This window comes from Pteropus alecto, unplaced genomic scaffold (genome assembly GCF_000325575.1).
Source record: "Pteropus alecto unplaced genomic scaffold, ASM32557v1 scaffold71, whole genome shotgun sequence".
Taxonomy (NCBI): domain Eukaryota; kingdom Metazoa; phylum Chordata; class Mammalia; order Chiroptera; family Pteropodidae; genus Pteropus; species Pteropus alecto.
Genome location: NW_006433024.1, coordinates 1,825,983 through 1,852,476, shown reverse-complemented (window position 1 = coordinate 1,852,476; position 26,494 = coordinate 1,825,983). Strand labels below are relative to the sequence as shown.

The window sequence follows — 26,494 nt, the reverse complement described above, 5'->3', positions numbered from 1 at the left end:
AAGAGACCTCCCAACCCTCAACATCCATACTAACAAAAAGGGGGTTCATGGCTCTTGGAAAAAGGTTAGGCAAGAAAGTTAAATGAGGGGTTTCAGGTCCACCTACAAAGACGCTGAGGTCATCCTATTCTAGAAAGGGTCCTCTCTAGTCCGCTCACAATTAAGCAAGCCAGGAGGCATTTTTGGATGAAAAGTAACTCATACAAGGAAACAAGCAGAAAATTGAGTACTAGTTTCAGCCAGTCACTCACACCTGCTCAATGAAGATCTCCACCTTCAACTCACCTGAGTCTCATTATACCATCATTACAATATGATGCATATGCCCAGAAGTTCATTAATATCATTATAACCAATTGAATTCTGAGAACAAACACGTGCAGAAAGCAAATGATAAGTCACTGAGTCTTGTCAATGTTAGCTGTCAATCAAGAAAGCCCAGTCCTCTAAGAAATGTAACCACTCACAGCAAATAAGGATAAAAACCCCAAAGACTCTGTTATTGTGTCCTTGAGCCCTTGAGACTCTGAGCCACCCTTCTCTTGCTCGGGCCACTTCCACATCTGGAAGTGTACTGTTGCTGTACTTTCCCTTTTAATAAAGCTATTCTTTTCTCCTGTATTTTGGTGTCTTGCTCAATTCTCTGTTCAAGACATCAAGAGCCTGGACAATGTGCTGAGAGGGAAGCCCACTCTCCGGTAACAATAGCGCTAAGGATCCAACAGTAAATATTCTTCAACTATCAGACTAAAAAGTCATTGATGCAATAAAAATCATTAAATATTCCTGATTTACATGATTTTTTTTTTTAAGTGGGATCAAAAAGAAAATAGAAGCATAGTAAACTAGTCATGGAAATAAAATTAGACATGGGGAAAATTCCCTAACAATCTTTGCTCTCAGCTAATTAAGTAACATGAGTCTTGGCTGGTGATTCTTAAGGCTTGCTCAATATCTCATTGAGTAAAAGGTGGTCTTTAAATTCTGTAACTTAGTCTGGAAGTAGAGCGCTAATTCAAGAAACTCATCAGGGCTGCCACCTCCCAATAAAAATATTGACTTGGCATTTAGAGTTTTCAAGTTGAATTCCAAAATCCTGTTTTTAGGGTTTTTTTTTTTTTTTCCTGATTTGATAGAAGAGATATTACAGAACAGATGGAAAATGTAGAAGCTGATTTAGAATATTGAGCTTAATCTATAAATAAAATACAAGCTTAAGATAGTGTGCAAGTCTTTCAGAGGAAATAACATTTACGTGCTCATCTTCCAAACAGCAGAAGATAATCAGCAAATGCTGTCTTCTGCTTATTATTTCGAGATAAAATATTAATTGGAAATATTAATAGAAGTAACAGGATAACAAGACCTTTTCCTCAGAATTAGATACATTTACTAACCTATTCCTCTTCAAGGATGTTGCAGTGTTTATGATTACCAGAGCAGATAGCCTCACCATGGGAAGGAAGTCCCTGACACTGCTCCCCAGTATGAATTCATAATCTCTTGCAGGGGACTTCCAGGGAGCAATTAATGGAGTGCAATCTAAGTGCATCAGCTTCTTCCTGGTATAAAGTTGCTCAGTTTTACAAAGTAAATTAACTCCTTTAAGAGGACAGGGTACCTTTCAAGCACATCCAAGAACTTTGAGAAAACCATAGGATTGGAACCCAGGGGACCTGGGTCCAAGTTTTGGATCTATCTCTGGCTGACTGGGTGAATTTAGACAAGAGTCAACCACCTTCTCCAAGCTTCAGTTGATTAACCTGCCAAAGAAAGTGCTGTATGCAGAAGCTAAATGTCCTACCAGCACTCAAGTGCTAGGTCAGCGAAACAGGTGTACAAACTGAATTTGTTACAATTTAGATCTCTGCGCATTTGCTACCTTTCCAGTTAAAAGAAAAAAAAATGAATTAAAGACAGAAAGCTATAGATTTCCATCAAAGAAAAGACCATCACAGAACACTGAATATCACATTAGACAACATCTGTCTTATCAGGCTGAATATAGATGAATTTAGAGTGACCAATTACCTGGGTTTTCCTAGGATTTAGGGCTTTCAGTGCTAAACTGAGAGACTCCCATGCGAAGAAAGACAGTTGGTCACCTGAGGTATACGGAAATGGTGAAAGCACAGGTACCAGGTTAGAGTCGATCATCTACAACCCACTCGTCAGAAGATCCTAAATCATTCTTATTTTTATCAACTATGGAAAGAGCACTTAGAAACCTGGAGTACATCTGTCATCGTATTAATTACCTTTCCAAAAACAAATGGAAAATCCACTTGAAAAGGGTATTCCATCCATTCCTCCTATAGCAACACAATACAGTACAGGGCATTTCTGTTTTTTGTTGTATTTTTTTTTTTAAGTGACTACTGATTTTGTAACATTATAAATTACAAATTGCCTCTTTCACATCTTTCTTCTACATGCCTCCCTCCTCACTTGTCTCTCCACTTTTAATCTCTGGCACACACTTGTGTGTTACACAGATCATTACATAAAGGTCAGTGATGTCAACTTTGAACAAAAACAGAAATAAGGGCTGACAGCTTCTCAGTGTCCATTAATACAAAAACTCAAGCACTTGGTATTTTTTCCGCGGAAAGGTCATGAGGCTCAGACCACATAATGGCATGAAAACGTGTTCTTGCCAAATGAGTCAAGCTGGGAATGAATGTTCATTTATATGAATGAATGTGATTCCATGCTGGATTAAAAGAAGGGCAGCAATATCTGTATAAATACCAACTGCAACATAAAGAGTGTGTATGTGTTGTGTGTATGCATGTAAAGACATACAAGTGTATTTATTCCAGCACTTCCCCAGAACAAGAACCATCAGGTCTTGCATTGAATTGCCATATGGACTATTTAGTGCCTGGACATTTATCAATAAGAAAAGCATTTGTTAAGTATGTAGTTTTCTTTAGAAAACCAAACCACAAAAAAAAAAGGAGTTTTAAAAAGTATAAAACTGCAGAGTAGCTCAATCAACCTATTTCTCCCAGAAAAATCATCTATGAGGATTTCTATAGATGAAACTTTGCCTTCAAATACTGCAACTTCTCCCAAAAAAGATGAAATAAGGGATCAAAAGATAGAATTTCTATTATTTCTTTTTACTTAACTTTAAATACATCTACACTTAACTGAAAAATGCAACTCTAGCTGGGCATATATTAGCTGACCTCAGTAATCTCATTTTTTCAGACCTATGCTTTATTTCATATCATTCATTGTGGCAATGCTTCTCAAACGTTGAGTTTATGAATCACTTTGAATATGTGTTTAACATCCTGATTCCTGGGCCAACCCCCAGATTCTGTTTCAGTGGGGTTGGAGTGGGCCCAGGAATCTACATTTTTAAAAGCTGTCCCAGACGATTTAATGAAAGGTCACTCTGAAAAACCCCGCTCTATTGCCAATCATGTGTTTCTTTTGGAGAAAGAGGGTTTACTCATTAAAACTTCAGTGGTGAAAATAGCATCCGAAACCAACATATGAAGAGAGCAAAATCTCCCTAATTTGTAACTGAATGGCAACCAGCAGAAAATTATCAACACTATGAAAGCAAAAATCATATTTCATATCGGTATCCCCTGCAGGTCCTATTATAGTATATTTCACATAGTAGGCACAATAAATACCTAAGAAGCATCAAATTCCTGAAAACTATGAATTATATAATATTGAAAATAATTTTCAGAGCCATTAGAGTCTATGAAAATCATGTAGGATATTAGTTTTTAAACTAGAGGTTTAGAATTGTAGAGGCGGTTGAGAGAGGACAGTCATGCATATTTTGAAAAAACTTTCAAGGTGATTTTGATACACCTAGTGAGGACTACAGATCTAGGGCCTGATCTAGGACCAGATCACCTGGTCACCTGACCCACAAAACCTAGAGTTTTGATATTTTAGTAGCTTTCCTAAAGGATACCTTAATCCTAGGCCATAAACTACAGGCCTACTAACTCCAAAACCAGTGCCGGGCCACTATAACATGGTATAAGTAAAAATATGTCATTTGAGAAAGTCTCATAGTTACATGAGCAAACAAGATGTTGCTGCAATGAGGTCCTGTTATCAACATGAGGTCCTATCTTAAGTGCCTAAATCGTAGATACTATTTAATTGTCCATAACGAATTATTTACATTAGATGCTGACAGTTTGGTAAAACAGTTTTTCAGTGTTGGAGAACAGAAGTCTTTTTAGGTAACCTAATATCACCCCTGCGATCTTATTTACACTATTAATTTGCTAAACAATCTGTTTTCTCATTGTTCGTGCACTGCTAAACCTCAGCCAATCTGAGGAGCTAAATAAATTCCTAATTGCAGAGCCCAAATTAATAAACTTTTACTATTAGTACTGATGTCAGGGAGAAAAATGGATTTTTCCCCCTTTGATACATCCACCTGTTGCCACTATTTCCTGCACTCAGCTCACCAGGCACTGAAAAATAAATTTGCACCAGACAGGTTGTACATTATTGGATTTTTGTTTGGAGAACTAATGCCCATTATTTCCATTTTTCCAAGAACATTTCTCATTTCACAGGAAGAAATACAGAAAGATGCAATAAAAAAAAGATTAGAAAAAATTAGGCCATTATTACCCTCTTATGGAATAACTAAGATTAGGCAAACCCTTCTAAGACTCAGGGCTTTCTGATACAAATGAAAGCAGCTTTGCCTCCAAACAAATGCTAATTCTTTTCTAACGCTCTTATTTCCCTGCAGATCTCTGTTTACAATGAAGAAAAAGGTTCTATTTTTCTGCACGCTGAAACACTGAAACAAATTGCTTTGAAAGGGAAAAGGGGTGGGGAGAGTTTCTGTAGGGCATGTAAATATATGGATGAAGATATGTTCTGTTTATAATCTGGCAGAGACCCAAGCTTTGGCAACAGGCTAACAAAAAGTAAGACTGGGGAAACGCACAAGGAGGATTTTCAAAAATGCAACCAATTATGTATTTCTGTCCCGAAGACAGTTAATAAAATATTCCAGTTTGCACAAAAGCCAAGAAAGACACTTGTCGACTTCCATTACGATCAATAAAAACTGTCAGCTCATTAGCATATCATTAGCTGTCCTGCTGTTTCCAAAGTCTTAATGCACAGAAACATTAATTCAAAATGTATAAGATTCCCCAGCTCAGAGGCTTTGACTTTCTACATGAAAAGAAAACTAAGAATGAGAGATGGGAGGAATCCAATATAGCTGATTTTTCTATGTGCCTATAAACATATGTTTACCATCTGTGGAATTATGGGAACCAGCTGAGGTAAAAAACAACAGCTGTGGCATAAAAAAAATTGTAATCAATTTTACTTCCCAGTGACAGCTCAGCTGTTAGGGAGACAGTGATGCCCAGGTAAGGAAAGGTTTCAGATCGAAATTCACCCAACAGACAGAGAGAGACAGTGAGAGAGCTATGGCCTCTGTGAAAAGCTTTGGGATGTGAATTCTTCCTGAGATCTCAACTATTTGGAAACTGCCAGAAGACCCAAGCCACTGAAGCATCCTATAATGCACTGCCATTCACCTAGGCTTGTTCTTTATTTCTCTATCCTCTGAAGTAGTAACAGCATAATCAGCTTAGAATGCATCAAAGGGAAATTGAGCGGTAGTCAACCATCTTGATAATGAAAATCTATGACAATCAGAAGATTCAGATAAGCCTATCACTGCTGGCCAGCTATTTTCCCAAATGGATGCTGTTTTGCAGTGAAGAAATCCACAGCTTGTGTTCTGTATCTTGGATAGAAATTACCTAACGTTAGAGGCTTATGTGCCAGGCCCCATCTTCTGCTCTTTAATCAGCAGCACTTTTATTGCACTATGCATAAGGATCCACCAGGGCCCAGAAATTGGGTTTGACAAGTGAGGAGTTTTTGTTTTACTTCGCCTATAAAGCAGAGTATTAATATTTAAAATAGAGAATAATACTATTTTAACCTGAAAACACATAAGAAGCATTTTTAGTTCTGGAGCAATAAAGCAGGCTTAGTTCTTGGACCCAGGAGACAGCTTTTACAAAATAAATATTAAAAGCCTGAAGATGTGCTGACTCTCACCTGAGAGGGCTGCCTCTTTTATAGGGGTATTAAATGGATGGAGATAATTTCTGTAATGAGACACTGACATATTTCCCCTACCCTAGCCATTTCACCTCCCCAAAGGATGGCCAGAAGCACTGCTGTACACACAGGATTCTGAGGAGATGAGTTTGGAAAGGCCCCCTCCCTTCTAAAGAACCATTCCACAGGGTTACTCCTAAGGAAATGAACTATGTGAAAATGCCACCCCCTTCTGGTCCTTCTCATTGGGACTACCTGTTCCTTTGGGCTGGAGCCCCAGAAAACAATAGGGTCTGCCTCCTTACATCTACAGAGAATCATATACTCATCAACCTAAAATAGATAATAGGAATAACTCTTCTCCCTCTATTTTTTATTTTTTACTTTTTAAAAAAATTTATTTATTTAAATTAGTTTCAAGCATATAGTACATTGGTTAGACATCTATTTAGTTCATAAAACGATCCCCCCAATTGCTCTCTCCCTCCCCTGGCCCTCCACCTAGCCATCATATTAATGCTAACTGCATTCCCTCTGCTGTGCTCCCCATCCCTGTGATGAACTATCAACTACTAATTTGTACTTCTTTAACCCTTCACTCCATTCTCCCAGCCCCCTCAACCCACCTCATCTCTGTCCGTCACCAAATTGTCCACTATATTTGTGAATCTGCTTTTGATTAGTTTGTTCTTTTTGATCTTTAGATTCTGCATATAACTCTTAATTTCAAACTCCCTAAAAAGCAGGAAAAGTGCCTATCATTTCCTATAGTATAGTGTTAAGCATATAGGGAGCAATAAATCCTAAGAAAAGGATGCATATTGAAAACTTAAAATTTGCCACGTGCTTTTAATGTATATTCTTATATAATCAGCAGGACTTTTATGAGAGATATCGTTGCCACTCTACAGATAAGAAAACTGACTTAGAGCTGGTTTATTCATTCATTTTAAGAATACACTGTCTGCCAACTCTGTTTCTGTTACTATCGTAAGCACTTTATAAATAAAATAGGCACGGCTCTGACCTGAGTAAAGTTTCCAATCTAGAAAAAGTAAACAATAGTAAACAAGTAGACACCCACATAAATTATACTCAGTTACAGCTATATAACTTGCAGAGTCCCTTGTCCACAAATTACTATAACCTTGAAGATGGCAACAGCAGAACATTAAACCAGTCATGAGGCCTTTCTAAGCACAGCTCTTTATTGAAATGCACAGATCAACTGCCCATGAACCCAACCCTGTCTATACATTCAAATTGTAATAAGAATGATGAAAGAAATGCAAAAGTTCCAGTAAGAAGTATGTGGCAGAATGAATGCAAACTGACTCCCCTTCCTGTACACACATGCTTTGAATTTCATTCGTTTTTCTCTGTGCGTCTCACTCAGACAGGTTAACTTTAATTGCCTTATCTTCAAGTTCAATGATTTTCTTTGACGTGCTAAAATTTACTAGTGAATTCTTATAGTGAATTTTTCCTTTCAGTTGTACTTCTTAGATGCAGGATAACTGTTTGGTTCATTTTTTACAATTTCTATCTCTAGTGGTATTCTCATTTGTTCATACATACTTTTCCTGACTTCCTTTAGTTTTTTGTCCATGTTTTCCTTTAGTTCTTTGAACACACTTAAGACAGTTGTTTTAAAGTCTTTGTCTAGGAAGTCCAATATCTGGGCTTCCTCACAGATGGTTTCTGTCCATTTATTTTGTCCCTCTGAATAGTAATACCTTCCTTTTTTATTCATTTGCTTTGTGATCATTTTAATATGGCCATTTGAATATCACAGTGACTCTGGAAATGATTGTCTCCATTCTCCAGGATTTCTTGAGCTTGTGTTTTATTGTTGAATGCTGTAGTCATCTATTTATTTTATGACCTTCCCAATTATTTTTTGCAGAGACGGTATTCCTTATTATGTCAAATCACTGATATCTCTGTTCCTTAGATTATATTCAGATGGTATTTAGACAGATGTACTTGAAAGTAAAGAGGGGAGAGGGACAGAGAGTGATGAGAGCAGTGTGGGGTGGGGAGGGAAGGAGAGGGAGAGAGAGAGCAGGGAAGGAGGAAGAGGGAGACGTGGAGACATTAATATATAGATGTATGCTGGAACCTTCCTTCAACACTTAGCCATGCCTGCACTTAACCATAGAAATCATCTCAAAGTGAAAGCCTAGACCTTTCTCACGTCTTTTCTGAATATGCATCTTGCTCTGGGCATGCACATGGCTTTCTATTACATGGGTGATTTGAATGCCCTAATTGCCCAATGAATCTTCTCCCCAGCTTTTCCTCCTTGCTTTAGGTGGGCTACTGTGTGTGTGTACTCTAATCTTTTGCCCCTGGTAGCTGCAGAATATTTGTTAGTTTTGTAATATGTTCATGCAATACATGCCACTTTTCTGGCCTGAGGAAGTTCTGAATTAAGCAAAACAGAAATGAGTGCCTTCCATCAGTCCTTCAGGTAGTCCCAGACAAAACAGACATGCAAAACAATTTGTAACTACGGTTTGCTCTCCTCTCTTTAGAACCAGGGACCTTTGTCCCACACGGGAAACATGAACTGACATCTTCAAGGCTGCCCTTGAGCTGTGATTGGTGTGGAGCAAGGGCAAGTAAAAATGCCACAAAGCTTTCCTATTTTGATGTTGCCTTTTTCTTTATTAAAAATTCAATTAGTTGGTATAAACTTTTGAATGTTTTCCAAAAATTTGCTAAAACTGGTTCTGATCATTTTTGTTTTGTTTTGTTTTTGATGTTTCTGTGAATAAAACAAGAGACAGAAGCTCAGACCTGCCTGCTCTACCATTTTGCTAAAATCCAACTATCTATGTCTTAACAAGCCCTTCAGGAGATGATAATGCACTATAAAGTTGGAGAGCCAATAATCTAAACAGTCACTAAAGCAGAAGCCAACTATTGACCACATCTCATATTGTGTGGGATTGTTCTAGAGACCAAGGCAAAATTCTAATCTAGACCATCAACACATGTTACCTATGTCAGTGAACTCAAATTTGAGCCTTCAAAAACCTACTAGACCAAAATCAATGAGAAAGTCTTTTAAAAATATACAAATTTCTAAACCCTACAGTGTAGATTCTCAACATTAATCAAGATGGGCACGGGAATTGGAATTTTAAAGTCTTGCCCTGTGATTTTGATTTCTTTCCAGAGCTGGGAACTAGTTGCTGCCTTTCATTACAGACCCAAAGCCCCTAAAAAGTGTAACTTCACCAGAAATAACTAGCTAAAAAACAAGAAACAGCATTAAATGTGAGTCAGCTCGGAACTGAGACATACAAATTTCTATTGATTCTTAGAAATATGGAAGAATCAGATATATAAATACATATATATGTTCATATGTGTGTTTATATATATACATATACATATACATAGATACATGCACACATATATATGATTTATCATTGTGAAAAATTATAACATACTTTTTTATTTTGAATATTTATGGTGTATAAAAGGGTTGAAAGCAAAGAACTGTAAATGCACCACCCAGCTGAAGAAATACAATATTATCATTATAATTGAAGCATTCTGGATACCCACCCCTAATAAATTTCCATTCCTTCCTCTCAGAAGTAAACTATTCTAAATTTATGCTAATCATTCCCATTCATTTATCTTTTTACGTATGTGGGTATATAAATAAACAATATATTGGATTGTTTTGCATTTATAAACGAATTATTTGATGCCATAATTTTCCTGATACTTGCTTTTTCACTCAATATTAGGTTAGCAATTCAATTTTTATTTAATTTCAATGATTTCATTATTTATTTGTATAATTCTATTACAATTTTATTAAATACTATCCTATTGACAATTTTTTCCAAGTTTTTAAAATTATAAAAAATAATATATGCTTCTGTGATAATGATTGTACATATCTCCTTGGGTACATGACCAAGAGTTTCTTCAATAAGTATAGAAGCTGGATTCCTGTGTCATAAGGTATGCACATTTTCAGTTTTATACAGAAACTCCCAAATTGCTCTCCTTAGTAGTTCTACCAATTCAAGTTGCACCACAATGGCTCAGCTGCCTCCCCCACACTTAACACTGTCAAATTTATTTTTTTTCATTTTTACCAGACTAATGAGTAAGAAATAGTATCTCATATGGTTTAATTTGCATTCCTAAGATAACTATTGAAACTGAATTGCTTTCAATTCATTGGTTATTCATGTTTCCGCATTAGAGAACTTACCTTTCATATCTTTTGTCTGATTTTTTATTGAATAATGAGAATCTTCCTTATTGATTTGTAGCATTTTAATTGGATATTATTTCTTTTCTAATTGATTTTCTTACCAAGATATTCTCTGATGAACAGATGTTTTATTTTATACACTCGACTTATATTTTCTTTAATAATTTTACAGTTTTTAATCTTGCTTAAGAAATTCTCCACTCTGAGATCATGAAGCTATGCTCCCATGTTGTCTTCTAAAAATTCCAAATTTTGCCTTCACATTTAGGTATTTAATTGTAATCAATTTTTTTGTATGGTATCCAAATATGTATTTTAAACTTTTGTTGACACAATATATAAGAATCAATTATATCAATTAACATAGCATATATAAAATATTTAAATAACTGTTTTTCCTAACCATTTACTGATGAACACAGTCTTTTTCCATTGGTCAAGAATGTTACTTTAGTTATGTATCAAGTTTCTAAGTTTTCACATGTAATGTAAAAGTTTCCTTCTGGTCTCTGCATTCTCTTGGTTCATGTGCCAATCCTTGTACTGATTATCACACTCTCTCTATTGATTGCTATAACCATATAAGTTATATCTTATTATAGTAAGTTATATCTGAAATAGAAAGTCCCTCCTTTTCTTCCTCAGAAATGTCTTCATTATTCTAAAGTCTCCCACATGAATTTTAGAATCAGCCTATAGGTTCCATCAGAAAAAAAATCCTGTTGAGAATTTATTACAAGTTCAATGAATCCAGAGATCAATTTCGGAAGAACTGACATTGCTAATTTTAAGCCTTCTTCTCCAAAAATATGGTATACACTCCCCATTTCAATCTTCTTTAATAATTTTAATATGATTTTATAATTTGCTCCATAATGGTCATGTATATATTTCAATTTGTCCTTAAGTACTTTATACATTTTTGATATTATAAATGAAATATTCTATTTAGCTGCATTTTTGTTGCTGTTGCTGCTGCAACTTTTCTTCACCAATGTAATTAATTTTGTCTTTGGTTTTTATATCCAGCACTCTTTCTGAACAATCTTGGTAATTCTAATAATTTGTGAATCCTATTTTTTATGTGGACAATTACATAATTTGGAAATAATTACATTTTTCTTTTTTAAAATCCTTTAAGTCTTTATTACTTGTATTTATATTTACTGTGGGTGCTGGAAGAACCTATAGTATAATGTTGAAAAGAAACAATGGTTATAAGGATTATCATATGATTTCTGATTTTAACAGGAATTCTCTTAATATTTAAGCTGCAAGCATGATGTTTTTATGTATGTTTAATTTATGCACTCTATCAGTTAATGAAGTTCCCTTCTATTCCTATTTTACTAAGAATATTTTACCATGAGTCAGTATTGACAACCATAGGAATTTTTTCTCCTTTTAATGTGATGAATTATATTAAGTTTATTGATGATAAAAACAGATTTGCATTGTTGAAATAACCACCTTGGTCTCTTTCTCACACTCTCTCTTCACACACACACATCTGGATACCATTCAGTTTGCTAATTCTTTTTAGAATTTTTAATCTATTCTAACTTGTATTCAAAAATATATTGGCTTGTACACTTCCTTTATTATACAGTCCTTGTCTGGTTGGGAATCAAGGTCATATTATCTTCATGAATGGGATGGGTAGTATACTCATTTATTCTTTTCTCTGGTAGAGTTTATCTAAGATTGGAATTGTTTCCTTGGATATGATAGAACCCCCTGTAAAAATGTCTCAACATAGTGGTTATTTGGTGAAGAGACAGGGTAGATTGGAAAAATGGTCACAGTTGTTTGCTTCCTTTTTGACTGCTGCCCTGTGGAATGGGAATTTGTAGCATATCTTATAAAAAGGTCAAGTCTCTATTTCCCGTATTCCTAAATCTGGCCTTATACCATGATTTGGCCAATATTATGCAGCAAAAACAAAGTGCAAATTTCAAGTCTAGGCTTCAAAAGGCTGTGCACACTTCTGCTCCAGCTCTGGAAACCCTGTTCAGCCACCATATAAACAAGCTTGAGCTAGACTGCTAGAAAATGAGAGATCACGTGAAGCCAAGATGAGCTGTCCCAGCTAAGGCCAGTCCCCAGAAAACCTAGCAGCTAACCAAAGAAACATGAGTGAACCCACTGAGAATACAAAGAACATTCAGTTAAGCCCACCCAAATTGACAACTCACAAAATTGTGAGCTAAATGGTCACTCTTTCAACCATTAACTTTTGAGTTCATTTGCTCTATATGTATATATGCTCACTAATCCAATAGATTTTAATGAATTTATCATACCTTATTGATTTTTCATTTTTTAAGTCCATTTTGATAATTTATGTATTTTTAGGAAATTTTCCCACTTTAATCTTCCATTTTAATAGAATAAAATTGTTAATGATTACTATCGTTTTTAATTTTGCAGTATTGTTTTTTTAATTCCTACTTTTTTTATGACCACTCATTTTTTCTCACTTAAACTTCCAGATTTTTTTCTTCAAATGACCAAATTTTGGCTTTCTTGATCTTTACTACTGTATCCTGCTCATTATAAATTTCTGTACTTGTATGCTTATGTTTCCATGCCTTTTACTTTCTTTGGACTTATTCTGATTTTCATTTTCTAACATCTTAAGTTGGATATTTTATCATTAAATTTCTGCTTTTTCTGTCTTTGTAGGATATAAATGCTTTGAGTAGCTTCTTCTATAGCAAGCCCTTTTACTCTTAGTCATGTACATTGGGGGAAAAGTTCCAGACTTTAACATATTCCAATAAGTCAACCTTTTTATTTGTGGTTACTACTTTTATATCTTATTTGAGAAATATTTTTCCTACATCAAGATTATAAAGATATTTTTCTATGCTATCTTTTTAAGCTTTCCTTGTTTACCTTTCAGATTTAGATCTATAATCCCCTGGAATTGACTTGCATGTAGCGTGAAAGAGAAGTCAAGATTAGCTATTTCCCCATAGGGATATGCAGTTGACGCAGCACCCTATAGGGAGACCACCCTTCCTTAGTACACTGTAACACTGTACTGCATATTTGCGGCTTATATTTTAGGTGTGTGCATCTTTAGAATTGTTTATCATTATGTGGTAAACTTCTTGGTCTTTATGTCTGATATTGCCTGAGTTTCTACAGCTTTCTCATGTTTTGTTTGGCCTATTTCTTTTTTCCACTTCACTATCGACATTTATGAATCCCATTCCACTAATATGTCTAGGTATAGCTATCTTTCCATTTATCTTGATTTGTGTAACAGACTATTAAAATGGTCAAAAATCCTTCCCCTCCTTGCATCCATGTTCTTGTAATGCAATATTACAAAATAGTCCTTCAGGAGATGGAGTCTATTTCTTTACCCCTTGACTCTGCATTTGGTCAGATGACTTGCCTTAGGTAGGTAGTATATTATTAGCATCTGTGATCAAGCAAACAGAGCCTTGAAAGGCCTTAGTGCACTAAGGCTTCCTCTCTTCTTATACTTGAAATCTCAAGACTGCCACGTGCATAAACCTGAGCTAGACAGCTAGAGAATGAGAGACCATATGGAAGAGAACTGAGGCACACCAGTCAACAGCCAGCCTACTACCAGAGATGTAATGAGGCCATCGTAGATCATCCTGCCACCTGCTGACCTGTCGATTTACCACAGAAACATTAGAAAGCCGAGAAGAATTCAGTGTAGCCAGGACCAGGAAAATCATACAATCAACTCAAAGAATTTTGAGCTTTATAAAATGGCTGTTGCATAAGTGTCTAAGTTTTCTAAGTGACTTGTTAGACAGTAATACCTAATATACACTTTGATTTCATTGTGTTTCTGTAACGAGAATTGATGTCTTTTAACAGTTTTAGAAAATTCTTAGCCATCATAATTATCTTGGCACCTACAATTTCTTTCTCCTATTCCTTCTGGAATTTTTCAAATATATATGTGTGTATACACGTAAAATATATTTTTATATATGTATCTTCTCTATCTTTTAACCTCCCCTATTTTCCTCTCTATATCTCTGCACTACAATTAAGGTAATCACTTTGACGATATTTTCTATTTCACAAACACTCTCCCCATCTGTGTCTAATCTACTGTTTAGCAGTTTCACTGAATTAATTCATTTTCACTTCGATGAAATTTTCAGTTGCAGAAGTTCTTCTTGATTCACATCTCCCTGGTCATATTTACTGTCTCCAGTAATCACACATTTTTTAATTTGTTATTTTATTTTTTAAACATTCTAAACAAATGGACTTTTAAAATTCTTTACCTTCTAATTCCAATTTCTGCAGGCCTTTAATGGCTAATTGAAAACAATTGTTGTTTCTTTCCACTCTCACTCATTACGGCTTAAAAACTCATACTTGCATGAACTTAATTTGTGGGAATCTTGTGAGGTCTATGTTGCAGATGATAATTTGTTTTTCATTCATCAGGAATCCCAAGGTACTCAACCCAGAACCACTTTAAAATAGTTGCTTAAGCTTCATGGATAAAGTAAATCCAAAGCCTGTATATCAGGGCTATTCTCATCAGAAATTCTAATCAGAAAACTAGTATTTTTCTCCCATGTGGAGATAAGGTGAAGAAAGACTAATTTATTGGATTGCCTCCCTATGCTAAATAGTAAATGATTTCTGCCCATTCTTTCACTAGAGATGAAAAGTTTTCTGGGCCGTGCCTTTATTTCAGGAGTTTCTGCCCAACTGCCAAGCTTTCATGGCATCTAAGCCATTTCTCTCATCCCACAGAGACTGTTAAAATGTAAGACTTGAACTGGGACTCTCATACATTGCTAGTGGAAATGCAAAACAGTATGGCCACTGTGGAAAATATGTTGGCTTTTCTTATAAAATTAAACAAACATACATTTACTATATGGCCCAGCAGTCCTATTCCTACATATTTACACAAATGAAATAAAAACTTTTGTTCATATAAAAGCATGCAAATGGTTTTAGTAGTTTCATTCATAAATGCCCAAACTCAAATCAACCTAAATGTCCATAAACTGGGGAGTAAATAAACAGTGGTACAGCTATGCAATAGAACTGGAATACTACTCAACAATACAGAAGAAGAAAACCCTGATATATACGATAACTTGGGTGAATCTCAAAATACATTCATATATACATGCATAAATTATTCCATTTATGTAACATTCTTGGAATGGCAAAAACTATAAGGCTAGACAACAGATCAGTGGTTGTGGTTTAGGATGAGGAAGAGTTGAATAAAAAACAGCAGAAAAGAATATTTGGAGGTTATGGAATGGTCTTTTGTCTTAATTATGATGGTGTTTACATGACTGTATACATTTTCCAAAACTCACAGAACCGTACATTTAAAGGGGTAAATTTTTTCTATGTAAATTATACCTTTATTTAAAAAAAAGTAAAGAAAGAATAGTCCAGGACCAGATGATTTTACTAATGACTTCTACCTAACATTTAAAGAATATAGAAAATCCTTCTCAAACTCTTCCAAAAAATTAAAGAGGGAACACTCTCAAACTCATGTTACAAATATGATGTTTTTATGCATTATCCTGATCCAAAAAACAGATAAGAACACTACAAGAAAAGAAAATTGCAGGGCAATAATCCTGATAAATATAGATTCAAACCAAAATAAAATACCAGCAAACTTAATTCAAAAGCACATTAAAGGATCGTATACCATGATTAAGGGAGATTCATCTCCGGTATTCAAGAATGGTTCAACACATGCAACTCAATAAATGTGACCAAACCACATTAATAGAATGAAAGATAAAAATCGTATGATCTCAAGAGATGCAGAAATAGCATCTGACAAAACTCAATATTCTTTCATAATAATAAAAAGGTCAATAAATTCAGCACAGAAGGAATATACTTCAACATAATAAAGGCCATATATGACAAGCCCACGTAACATGATTCTCAGCAGTGAAAAGTTGAAAGCCTTGCCTTTTTTTTCAAAGACATAGAAAACAAAAATCCAAGAATTTGTATGGAACCAAAAAAGACCCCAAATAGACAAAGTAATCCTGAGAGATAAGAACTAAGCTGGAGGCATTATACTTCTGAATTTCAAACTATACTACAAAGCTATACTAATCAAAACAATATGATACTGGTACAAAAACAGATATACAAACTAATGTAACAGAATCAAGAATCCCCACAAAAAAATACCTTGTGTATATGGTCACCTAATATTTGACAAGGGAGTCATGACATTCAGTGATAAAAGGACAGTCTCACCAATAAACAGTGCTGGGAAAAATGGATATTCACATGTGAAATAAAATTAGATCCCTTATTTTACAACACTCACAAAAAATTAATTTAAAATGGATTTAAAAAACAAAATGCTGGAAACCATACTAGAAGAAAACAGGGGACAAGCACCTTGAATTGATCTTGGCAACAGTTTTTCAGATATGACAATAAAAAGCACAAGCAATAAAAGCAAAAGTTAGTAAGACTACATAAAAATAAAAAGCAAAAGAATCAACAAAATGAAATCGCAACCTACTGAATAAAAGAAAATATTTGCAAATCATATCTCATAAGAGATTAATATCAAAAAATATATAAAGAACTCATACAACTCAAAAGCAAAAAAAAAATTTCATTTAAAAATGAGCAGAGAATCTAAATTGACATTTTTCCAAAGAAGCCATGCAAATAGCCAATAGGCACATGAAAAGGAGCTCAACATCATTAATGGTCAAGGAAATGCAAATGGAAACCACAATGTGATATTCATGGACACAGACAGGGGCAGGGAAGTAGATGGGGTAATGGGAGTCAAATATTTGGTGGCAGAAGGAAATTTAACTTTGAGTCGTGAACACACAATGCAGTATACACATGACATATTACTGAATTGTACACTTGAAACCTATTTGATTGTATTAACCAATTCACTCCAATAATTTTAATTAAAAAAAAATTTCAACACATTTTTGTTTTATCTAATATTTATAGGCATTTTGAAACAGGAGGATTTTTAAAATATCCAGTCTACCATATTGCCAGAAGCAAAACTCTGCCAGCCTACTGAAGAACAAGACTACCTTAAAATTTCATGTTTTTAACTTCTTCAGTTCATTTTATCACTGCATCCTCATGTTTCTATGAAGTACAATAATGCAGTTACTATTATCCTCTTTATAGACAAGAAAACCAAAGCTTATAGACATTGAGATTTGTTTCCTATTGTGTATCTAGACATTCACGCCAAACTGATTTAACGTATATTCTGAGAATGGAAGCCAATTTAAAGATTACCTTAAGTCTCCCAGAATTAGGTTAATGAGAAATATTTTTAGGATCATTTACATTCTGCATCCATCATCCATACCTAGCATCAGAGTGAACTGTGTGACCCTGCGCAAGTCACTTAACTCTCTGCCTAGCAGAGTTTCGAAGCACCTACTTCATAAAATTATGAACATTAAAAGATTTAACTCACATCAAGCACATAAAAAAGCATGTGGCAAAAGTAGAAAGTAGTCCTTACTTTGAATAAGCCATGCTTTTGGTTGCGCTGACCAAGCCATAAATTGCTTCCTGGGGGAAGGTTTGTTTCAGGAGGGTCTATCACACGTTCATAAATCCTGTAGAGGCAAAGAACACAGTTACTAATAGAGAGGCTCAAAGCAGAACCAAAAGGTATACACGTTGTTCAAAGTACTCATGGTAATAGCTGCTGCTATAGAGATGGAGCCAATTATGTGGCATGTTTTAAATGACAGGTAGGTAACATGAATGTAGAGATCTGTTTCTTGACAACACTTGTTTCACAACCTCAGGAGTTCTCTGAGTGAAATTCGAAACTGGCCCCCATACACAGAGGGTTAACCAAGTAAGAATAGTAGAGTTGGGATGAGAATCCCCAGTTGTCTAGCTCAAGGCCCATCCACTCCCTTTATCCAGCTTGATAAAAGGATAAAGAGTTTATTTAGCTGCTACTCATTTCTATTATAACCTGCTATACTCCTCTAAACAAGTGAGTAGCAGCTGCCCAGATGATAATATGCTTGCTCTACAAAATCAAGTTACTAACATCATCATCCAATCAACAAATACTTATGAGCACTTTTTATTCTCTGAGCTCAACACAAGGAAACAGGAGATAAAGAAAAAAAAAAAGTCCTGCCCACTGGAGCAAAAGATAAATGAATAAAATCTTCATATATCTTCATATACAATATAACATATGAAGACATATAACTAATACGGAGAAGACAAGAGCCCCAGGATCTTCGAAGATACCTACTGAACAATTGAATTATCTCATCTACTCTGCCCTACCAAGCCTCAGTTAGTCACAAAGAGTCCCTGTACCCAGTTACCAGCTGATCAAAGGCCTCCACCTGGCCCCTGACAAGTACTTCTCAGAACTTGAGTGCTGAGAAGAGGATGGACGTGCTGGCCTGAGAACTGAACTTGCCCTTAGATGCTCAAAAGATTCTGAGTGGGGTGAGACAGAGTGATCATACATGAATTTCAGTTCCTCGTGATGGCCCTGTCCATTCCTTGCATTTCTCAGCCCTTGCTCAGAACAGCTGCAGGAGGAGTCACCTCCAGGTAGGTCCAGAGATTCTAACAACTAATCAGTCCTCCTCGGTAAAATGAAGCTGACTGCTTCCTGCCAGAGGGTAACATATTCCATTGGTGGCTCTCAGAAGGAAAGTGTGGAAGAACTGGAGAGATTGTCCAGTTTTGTCAAGGCCACTGTGAGACTTTTGCAGTTCGTAGCTGTCAGCCACCACCTTATATCCTAGCTGCATTGTCCATTACTCCCGTTCCCCACTGGAAACATGCTGTTTCCTAATAATACATGCAAACTATTTAACTGGCAGAGATCTAAATATATCAGGCCCTTCTCCACTAATTATCTTTCCATTATAAATGGAGGCTCAAGACATAAGCAAAGAAAAATAAGTTTCCTTTAAAAAGACAGGCTGTGTTTCCTCCACAGTAATTTAACCTATGTCTGTTAGAATAAAACATTTTAAATGAAACAGTCAAAAATGCTATAACACAAGAACCTACTATATACTTCCTGATAAACGTTTTTCTCAATATTAGTGAAAAACTAGAAACAAGACAAATTTACAACATGAGAGAAATGCATAAGTTATAGTAGATCAGCTTGATAGAATTTACTATAGTCATTAAGAGTGATAAATATGCAGGTTGTGAAATATGGGAAAGCATACAAAATAATTTTCACTGGAGGAAAGTAGAATGCACAATTATTTATGCACTATGGAGATAACGATGCAAAAATTATGTTCAATGTTGGGGAATTTCAGAGGAGTCCAGAGAGAAACAGAAATCACTATACCTAGGTGAAAAGGCAGAAGCATAATTTTCTATATGGCCGTTTTACCAATGAATTGAAAATGTTGTCAAATTATTTATCTTAACCTTCATTTTAAAACATTTGTATCTGTCAGAGTGAGAGATTCCAATTCGAACCCTTTTAGGTTTTCAATATGCTAAAAAGTGAGCTCCAATGAGCAGAGTAGGCCCTTCATCAATGTTTATTAAGTGCATGAATAAAAGAAAGAACAGTGAAAAAGATCAACTTCCTATCCCGCCGTATCTTTCACAAGTATAGTAACTCCTTGTGACTCAGAAATAGTCGAGGAAGCAAACATCTGAGGCCCACTAGCAGCTAAAGCAAGGCAGTGACCCACAGTCCCCATGTTAAAGGGACGTGTTAACACAGTCCCCATCAAGAGCCCCCCACCCCGATACCAAAGGCTGCTGCCTTCCTGGCCAACTCACTTCAAGAAGTAGTCTCACTAGAGAATTTCATGCAGCAAGCAGAATCAGCAAACTAGATACAGATATAGCAAAATGAAGAGATCTTAAAAACACAGTAGTAAAAAAAGAAAAAAACCTGCATAGAGGAAATCTAATCATGAGGAAATATCAGACAAATGCAATTTGAGGGACGTTTCGCAAAATAACTGCCTGTGCTCTTTAAAATGTCAATGTCATGAAATATAAAGACAGACTGAGAAACAATTGCAGATTAAAAGATACCAAAGGGACATAAAAATTACATTCAGACAGGATCTTGGATTGAATCTTGGGGCAGGAAAAAAATCTCATAAAAGATATTATTGGGAAAATTAGTGCAATTTGAATAGGAACTGTAGTTACATAATAATATTGTGTTGATACTAAATTTCTTGATTTTGAGAATTGGGTTGTGTATATTTAAGTAAATGTCTTGTTCTTAGGAAATACACACTCAAGTATTTAGGGATAGAGAATCGCAATGTTTGCACCTTACATTCGAAGAGTTCAAAATAATGTGTGTATATATAAGGACATATATACGTAAACACACATTATTATTTAGAGAGAGAGATAAGAAGCAGAATCTGAGCAGGGTATATGATTGTTTTTCAAATCATTCTTAAAATATTTATATAAAATTAAGATTTTAAAAGGAAAAGTTTTAAAAGAGTAAAAAGCAAAGGGTCGATAACGCAGTAAACTAAAAATACACACATGTAAAACAATTTTATATCTATTAGCCAAGGATACATACAAATTGCATAAAATATACAATAGTGTTCTCCTGGGGGAATGGGATTGGTGCAGGGGGCAAAAGTGAATGAATGAATGATAAAGGAGAAAGGAGTATTTCACAGACTAATGCTAATAACATATCATAAAGTAAGAAATAAGATTATCACATCTCTACCTATACTCATATACCAACATGCCAGACAAATACAATCAGAATCTTGGGGGAAAGGCTTCTGAATCCTAGGGTACAGTTTAGGTGGACTAGCTCATGGAACTAGGCAGAGAGGACACAGCAATGTGTCACTTAAATCTGGTATTACCCAAGTCAAGTGAAATGAAAAGATAAAGCTAATATAGTATACTCCTAGGTTTCCAGTGTGGTCAGGAAATAGAACCTCTGATATTCCAGTATTCTTGTTAATGAAGTTTCCTTCACATCAACAAACATCTAACTATAACATGTACGACACTGTGCTGCCTATGGGGATACACACAGGCCAAAATTATATGGCCAAGTCCTTGCTTTCAAGTCAAATGCCTGAGACAAACAGACAGCACGCGCACACACACCCTAGAATTCAGCGCTGTAATTGCATTGATCTGTGGAAGTGGAGAGAAAAGAAAACAGAATTCTACCTGCCAAAAAGAAGACTTTCCAAAGAAGGAGACACTAGAGCTGAGTTTTGAATAAAGTGGAGCTGACACACTCAGACATAACGCCATCGCCTACACAGCACTTAGGTGTGCCAAGCATTATCCTGAGGGTTTTCCATATGTTAATTCACTTAATCGTTACTGCACCACCATCAGGTAGGTGTTCTTGGTTCAGGAATGTTAAATGACAGGTCCATGGTTAAGTAGCTTGTGAATGACAGAGCTGGGATTTGAACCCACACCTCCAAATCTGTGCTACTCACTCAAATCATTTAAAATCCCTTTATTCTTCGGGAAAGAAAAAGGGAAACAAGCTCATGTGCTATAAAGTACATGGCCAAGACTGGTAAACTCTCTTGCAACCCACTTTCTCTTCCTCCTGGGCTCACTGCATTTCCAGCCTCCCTCACAGCTGGGTGTGGCCATGTATTGTGAGTGGAAGGGATGTACCACTTCTAGGCCTGTTCCTTCTCCCAAAATTATCTCCCTCAAGCACATTTCACATTTTCTCTTACCTTCTCTCTCTCACCTGACTAGAGAAGACGGAGGGTTATAAGAGGTGGGCAGAGACACAAGATGGAGGATCCTGGATCCCTAAATGATGTGGAAGGCCATCTGTCAGCTAGACACACCCAAATAGAAACTTTGTAAGAAGTAAAATTCTATGTTAACCCACTGAGATAGAAATTTTCTGTTGTGGCTAATAATTTTTACTCTAATAAATAACCCCACTGAAAAATAGAAAGGTGACTGTTGTATTTTCATGCCCCAAAGCCAAGAAGTACCAGATAGTATAATATAGCAAGGACGACATGAATTGGGATAAAATAGATTTGGGTTCAATTTCCAATTCTGCATTCTACTATCTGTTAGATATTAATCAAGTTAGTTAATTTCTCTGTACTTTGGCTTCCTCATTTTAAAAATGAGGATATTACTGCTGACTGTATGGATTGTGGTGAGGCTTAAATGAAATACATTTAATGCTTTTGACACACAGTAGGTGCTGCCATTCTGTAAACTGACAGGTGCCTGAGAATGAAGAGCTACACAGGTCACATGACCCATTCCAGCCCCCTGGCTGTGTCTCATGCCAAATGAATCCAGTGAGATGTGACTATCAGTAGCTTAAATGCCTACTTATACTTTAGGATACAGTTTAAAAGAACTTCATCACTGTCACATGAAGTAGATTTAAGTGCATGAGACTTCAATGTTAAAATGGGAGAATATAGTATCTATTTTGTCATAAGCTTTGTCTACCACTCGAAAATTTAAAAGTCCTAAGTTTTCACCGTCTACAAGTTTAAAAGCTAGAACAAGCAAATATGCAACAGGAAAAAAAGGAATTAACAGTGTTAATTTCTGTTGCTGTTGAACCTAATTAGCGATGGAGCAAACTGACAACCTAGTTAGACACTAAACTTCAGATTAAAAACAGAATTTTAGAACAAAGTATATTTTCTATGACATCTTAAAATTCCAGTATTTTTATTTTACTTTTAAAATGTTATTCATTAGCTTCTTTTAATGCTTTCAAACCATAAATCACAACCTTGTCTGTATAAATTACCCAAAATTCTAAGCATATTATTCAATATCTTTTACATCTGTCCAAAATTTATAATTCTTTGACATTTACAAAAGTTTGATTTTTGTTGAAAGTTCATCAGAAACCCATAAGACTGTAGATGAGTTCAGGAAAAAGAAAGAGGGAGAAGAAATATTTTATAATTTATTAGACGGTATGTTTAGACACACAATCACCCAACTAACAAAAAATGCACTGCTTTTATGAGTAAAATACAACAGAGTGCTATTCCTCACTCTTTTGCCCAGTCCAGTACTAGGCACTTCCCTGAACCATTTGGAACCTTATCTGGATTGAGCCAACCCATGAACGTTTCTGAGAAAATGAAAATGTCAGCAGTGAGCAGAGGCCCTTACTCTACATTTTTATTTCAGACTGCCCTTATACATCTTTTACATATTGTTTTTTATATATCTTGACTGCCCTTCAAGTTGGTTCTTTACTAATCTCTGAGACCCTCCACACGTGGAGGACTCATTTGGACATACTCTCCAGAGTTTCAGCCTATGAGCCTAAACCCTCTCAGTAGAATCTAAGATTCTGGTCCTGGCTGGGCCTGTTTTCCCAGACCTGCCTGCCAAGAAAAGAAGAATTGGTCTTTCCTGGCATCCCTGAGCCCAGCACTTTTACTCTCAAGTTGTGCCTGCACTGCTACAACCACTGATTACCTGCCGAGTGTGGAAACCCTCATTGCAACATCCCTGCACCTGCTCAGCTGCCTCTTGCAATGACACCTTCCCTGACACTCCTAGATAAAGTAGCTCCTACGCACTCACCACTTTGCTTGTTGTACCCTTATCAAAGCACATGACTCTCCAAAATTATCTTAGCTCTTTCTGGATTGACCGTCTGCTCCTACCAGACTGTAACCATCTTGAAAACAGAGACCATGTCTACCTTTTTCATGTCAGTATTTCTAGTATCTAAAAGAGTGCCTAGTCGAAGTAAGCGCCTGCTCCATATATTTATTTATTTATTGAATGAATGACTGAATGAATGAATGCTCCCTGATACGATCTTCAGAATGAGAGGGCTGCAGTCAGAGAGTTATGCAAGCCCTAAAGTACTACAGCAAACACTTTATGATGAGCAATTTGCAAAACTGAAAAAAAAAAAAAAAAACCACACTGAGAAATCAAGTAGTCAAACTTGACACTTTAGGCAGAGAATCCTGAGGAAAATGCAGTCAATGAAAATGAGTGAAATGTGATAACCCTTTTCAAGTGTCTTCCCCACAATCCCCGGATCATGAGATTTACACACAAAGCCCGAAAGACAGAACAAGATGAACCCCTCTCAATGTTTTTTATCCAGAAAAAGAGAGAGGGATAGCAAGTTCTAATCTGTCAGGCAGATCACTAGCTAACAGGAAAGTCGTACAGATGTATTTCAAGAGCAAGAGAAATACTCAGCAACTTGAAAATTAGATTAAGCACAGCCCTTTTGATAAGCGCACGATTTACTGCTTAAGTTGACTGCATTATAATCAGCCTAAATTCATCGCATTCCCATAGGATATCTGATACAAGTAATGTATTTACAACCATCTAAAAATCTACCCTTCCTTTTGACTAAAGAAAACCCAGTTCTCACTTCATCACATTTCCAGGCCATGCACTCGAAGGTGCTGACTATTAAGCAGCATTGAGAGCATTATGGGAGTTTTGCATGCCATTAGTATCTAGCAACATTTTAAAGTGTAAGTATCTCATTTCTAATACAATACCATGCAAAATTAAACATCCAGTCAAATATAAAACCTGCTTGAGAGGAATGAACAATGCGAAGAATAGCTGACATGTCCCTTTAAAAGTCAGTCACTGAATTGTGGGCTCGCATGAGGAATTTTCTTCACAAGGTACAAGCTCCCTTTATTCTTGACTTTGGTTAAGAATGTCCTCCCTGGCAAGTGTCCCCTCTGCTTAAAAACCAGTCAATATTCCACGAGAACTCGATTTTCTGTTAAAAGATAAAGTTCTCAGAGCTCGACACAAAGCAAATGCAGTGATTCAGCAACACTACTTATGAAGGAATATTGGATTTTTATTTACCTGGATGAAGAAAGACCTCTGAAGGGACTCCTTGGTACCTTTCCCAATTATTTGGAAGAATAGATTTCCAATGTAAACCATATGAGTTGACATGTATTATACTGCTGTTCAATAAGACAATATGAAGCCCAAATGAGATGCTAAATGAAGAGGTTTATCTTGGGCTTTGGCTAGAATTGAAGAAAAGCGTTCATGTTCTCCCTGAAGAGGAAAGTTACAATGACCATCCTCACTAGGTAGAGCCTCATCATCACTGTCTTTCAGCTGGCACTGGTAAATATCAAGGTACACCTGGGAGAATGTTTCCTACACAGAACACAAGGCAATTCCCATTCTATTTCCCCTCACTTATATGCTGGTGGGTGACCTTGCACAGGAGGCCTTAATGCTAACAGGGACATAATACAATCTTCCCTCTCTAGGCCTCACAAATGTGGAAACAACAAAGTTGTTGGTCTCCGCTAGAAAAGCAAAAGACATCTATGGTGTCATTAGCCTTATTCTTGGCCCTCACAATTGCTGAGCATTCCTTCTGTAGGCAATCTACAAAATAGTTTCTCAAAGCTTACTTTACTCACTGTGACAGGATGAGCTAGTTGTTGAATTTCCAGGTCAATTGCCTGGCTGTTATTAATTATATGCAAACATGAAATACATATCACACACGACTTATACCAGGACGACACAAAAGGAATTCCCCCAAAGAGGATCTCTGTAGTCCCCTCTACCAATCTGTTTAACAAAACCAAATGACACTCAAAAAATGACAAGTTTAAAAAATGCACCTCTGGCACTATATAGGAGAGAATAGACTGTAATCAGAGAGGATTATAAGAATGAATAAAGTATACCCCCAACATGTGAGAAATGAATTCCAACCTAAATCCATGCCGAACTTGACAGAAAGGATGACAGCAGAGCTCAGCAGTTTCCAACCTGTTCCTTAGCAGCTAGCTACAGAGAGTAAATACAAATGCAAACACAAAAGGAGAAGGTGAAGTTGAAATCTGGACATAGATGTCCTCATTGTGGTAAACTAGAAGTCAGCAGTGTTCAAATGTGATTAGCAAATACTGCTGCCAGAGTGTGAACACATCCAGAAAGGAGAGGTTTTCCCAAAGATGATCAAGTCCTCACGTGAGCTGCTTCATCCACTTAGAAAACACTTGTCAAACTCATGCTTTTTCTTGCCTAGCTATTAAATTTTACTATCTCCTTTCTCTCTCATCTGGATCTGCATACCAAGGATACTTTCCCTTCTTAACCGTATTTTGTGCCCATAATCTCTCTCTTCCA

General features: G+C 36.1%; 1 protein-coding gene across 1 annotated transcript in view; it reads right to left on the bottom strand.

Moving 5' to 3' along the window:
* The window catches only part of NELL1 (neural EGFL like 1), a 709,438-nt gene that overhangs the window by 548,649 nt on the left and 134,295 nt on the right, over nt 1-26,494 (bottom strand). The window contains exon 5 of the mRNA XM_015586345.2: nt 17,868-17,964. Coding sequence (XP_015441831.1) covers nt 17,868-17,964 — 97 coding nt within the window. The remainder of the gene's footprint in view (nt 1-17,867; nt 17,965-26,494) is intronic.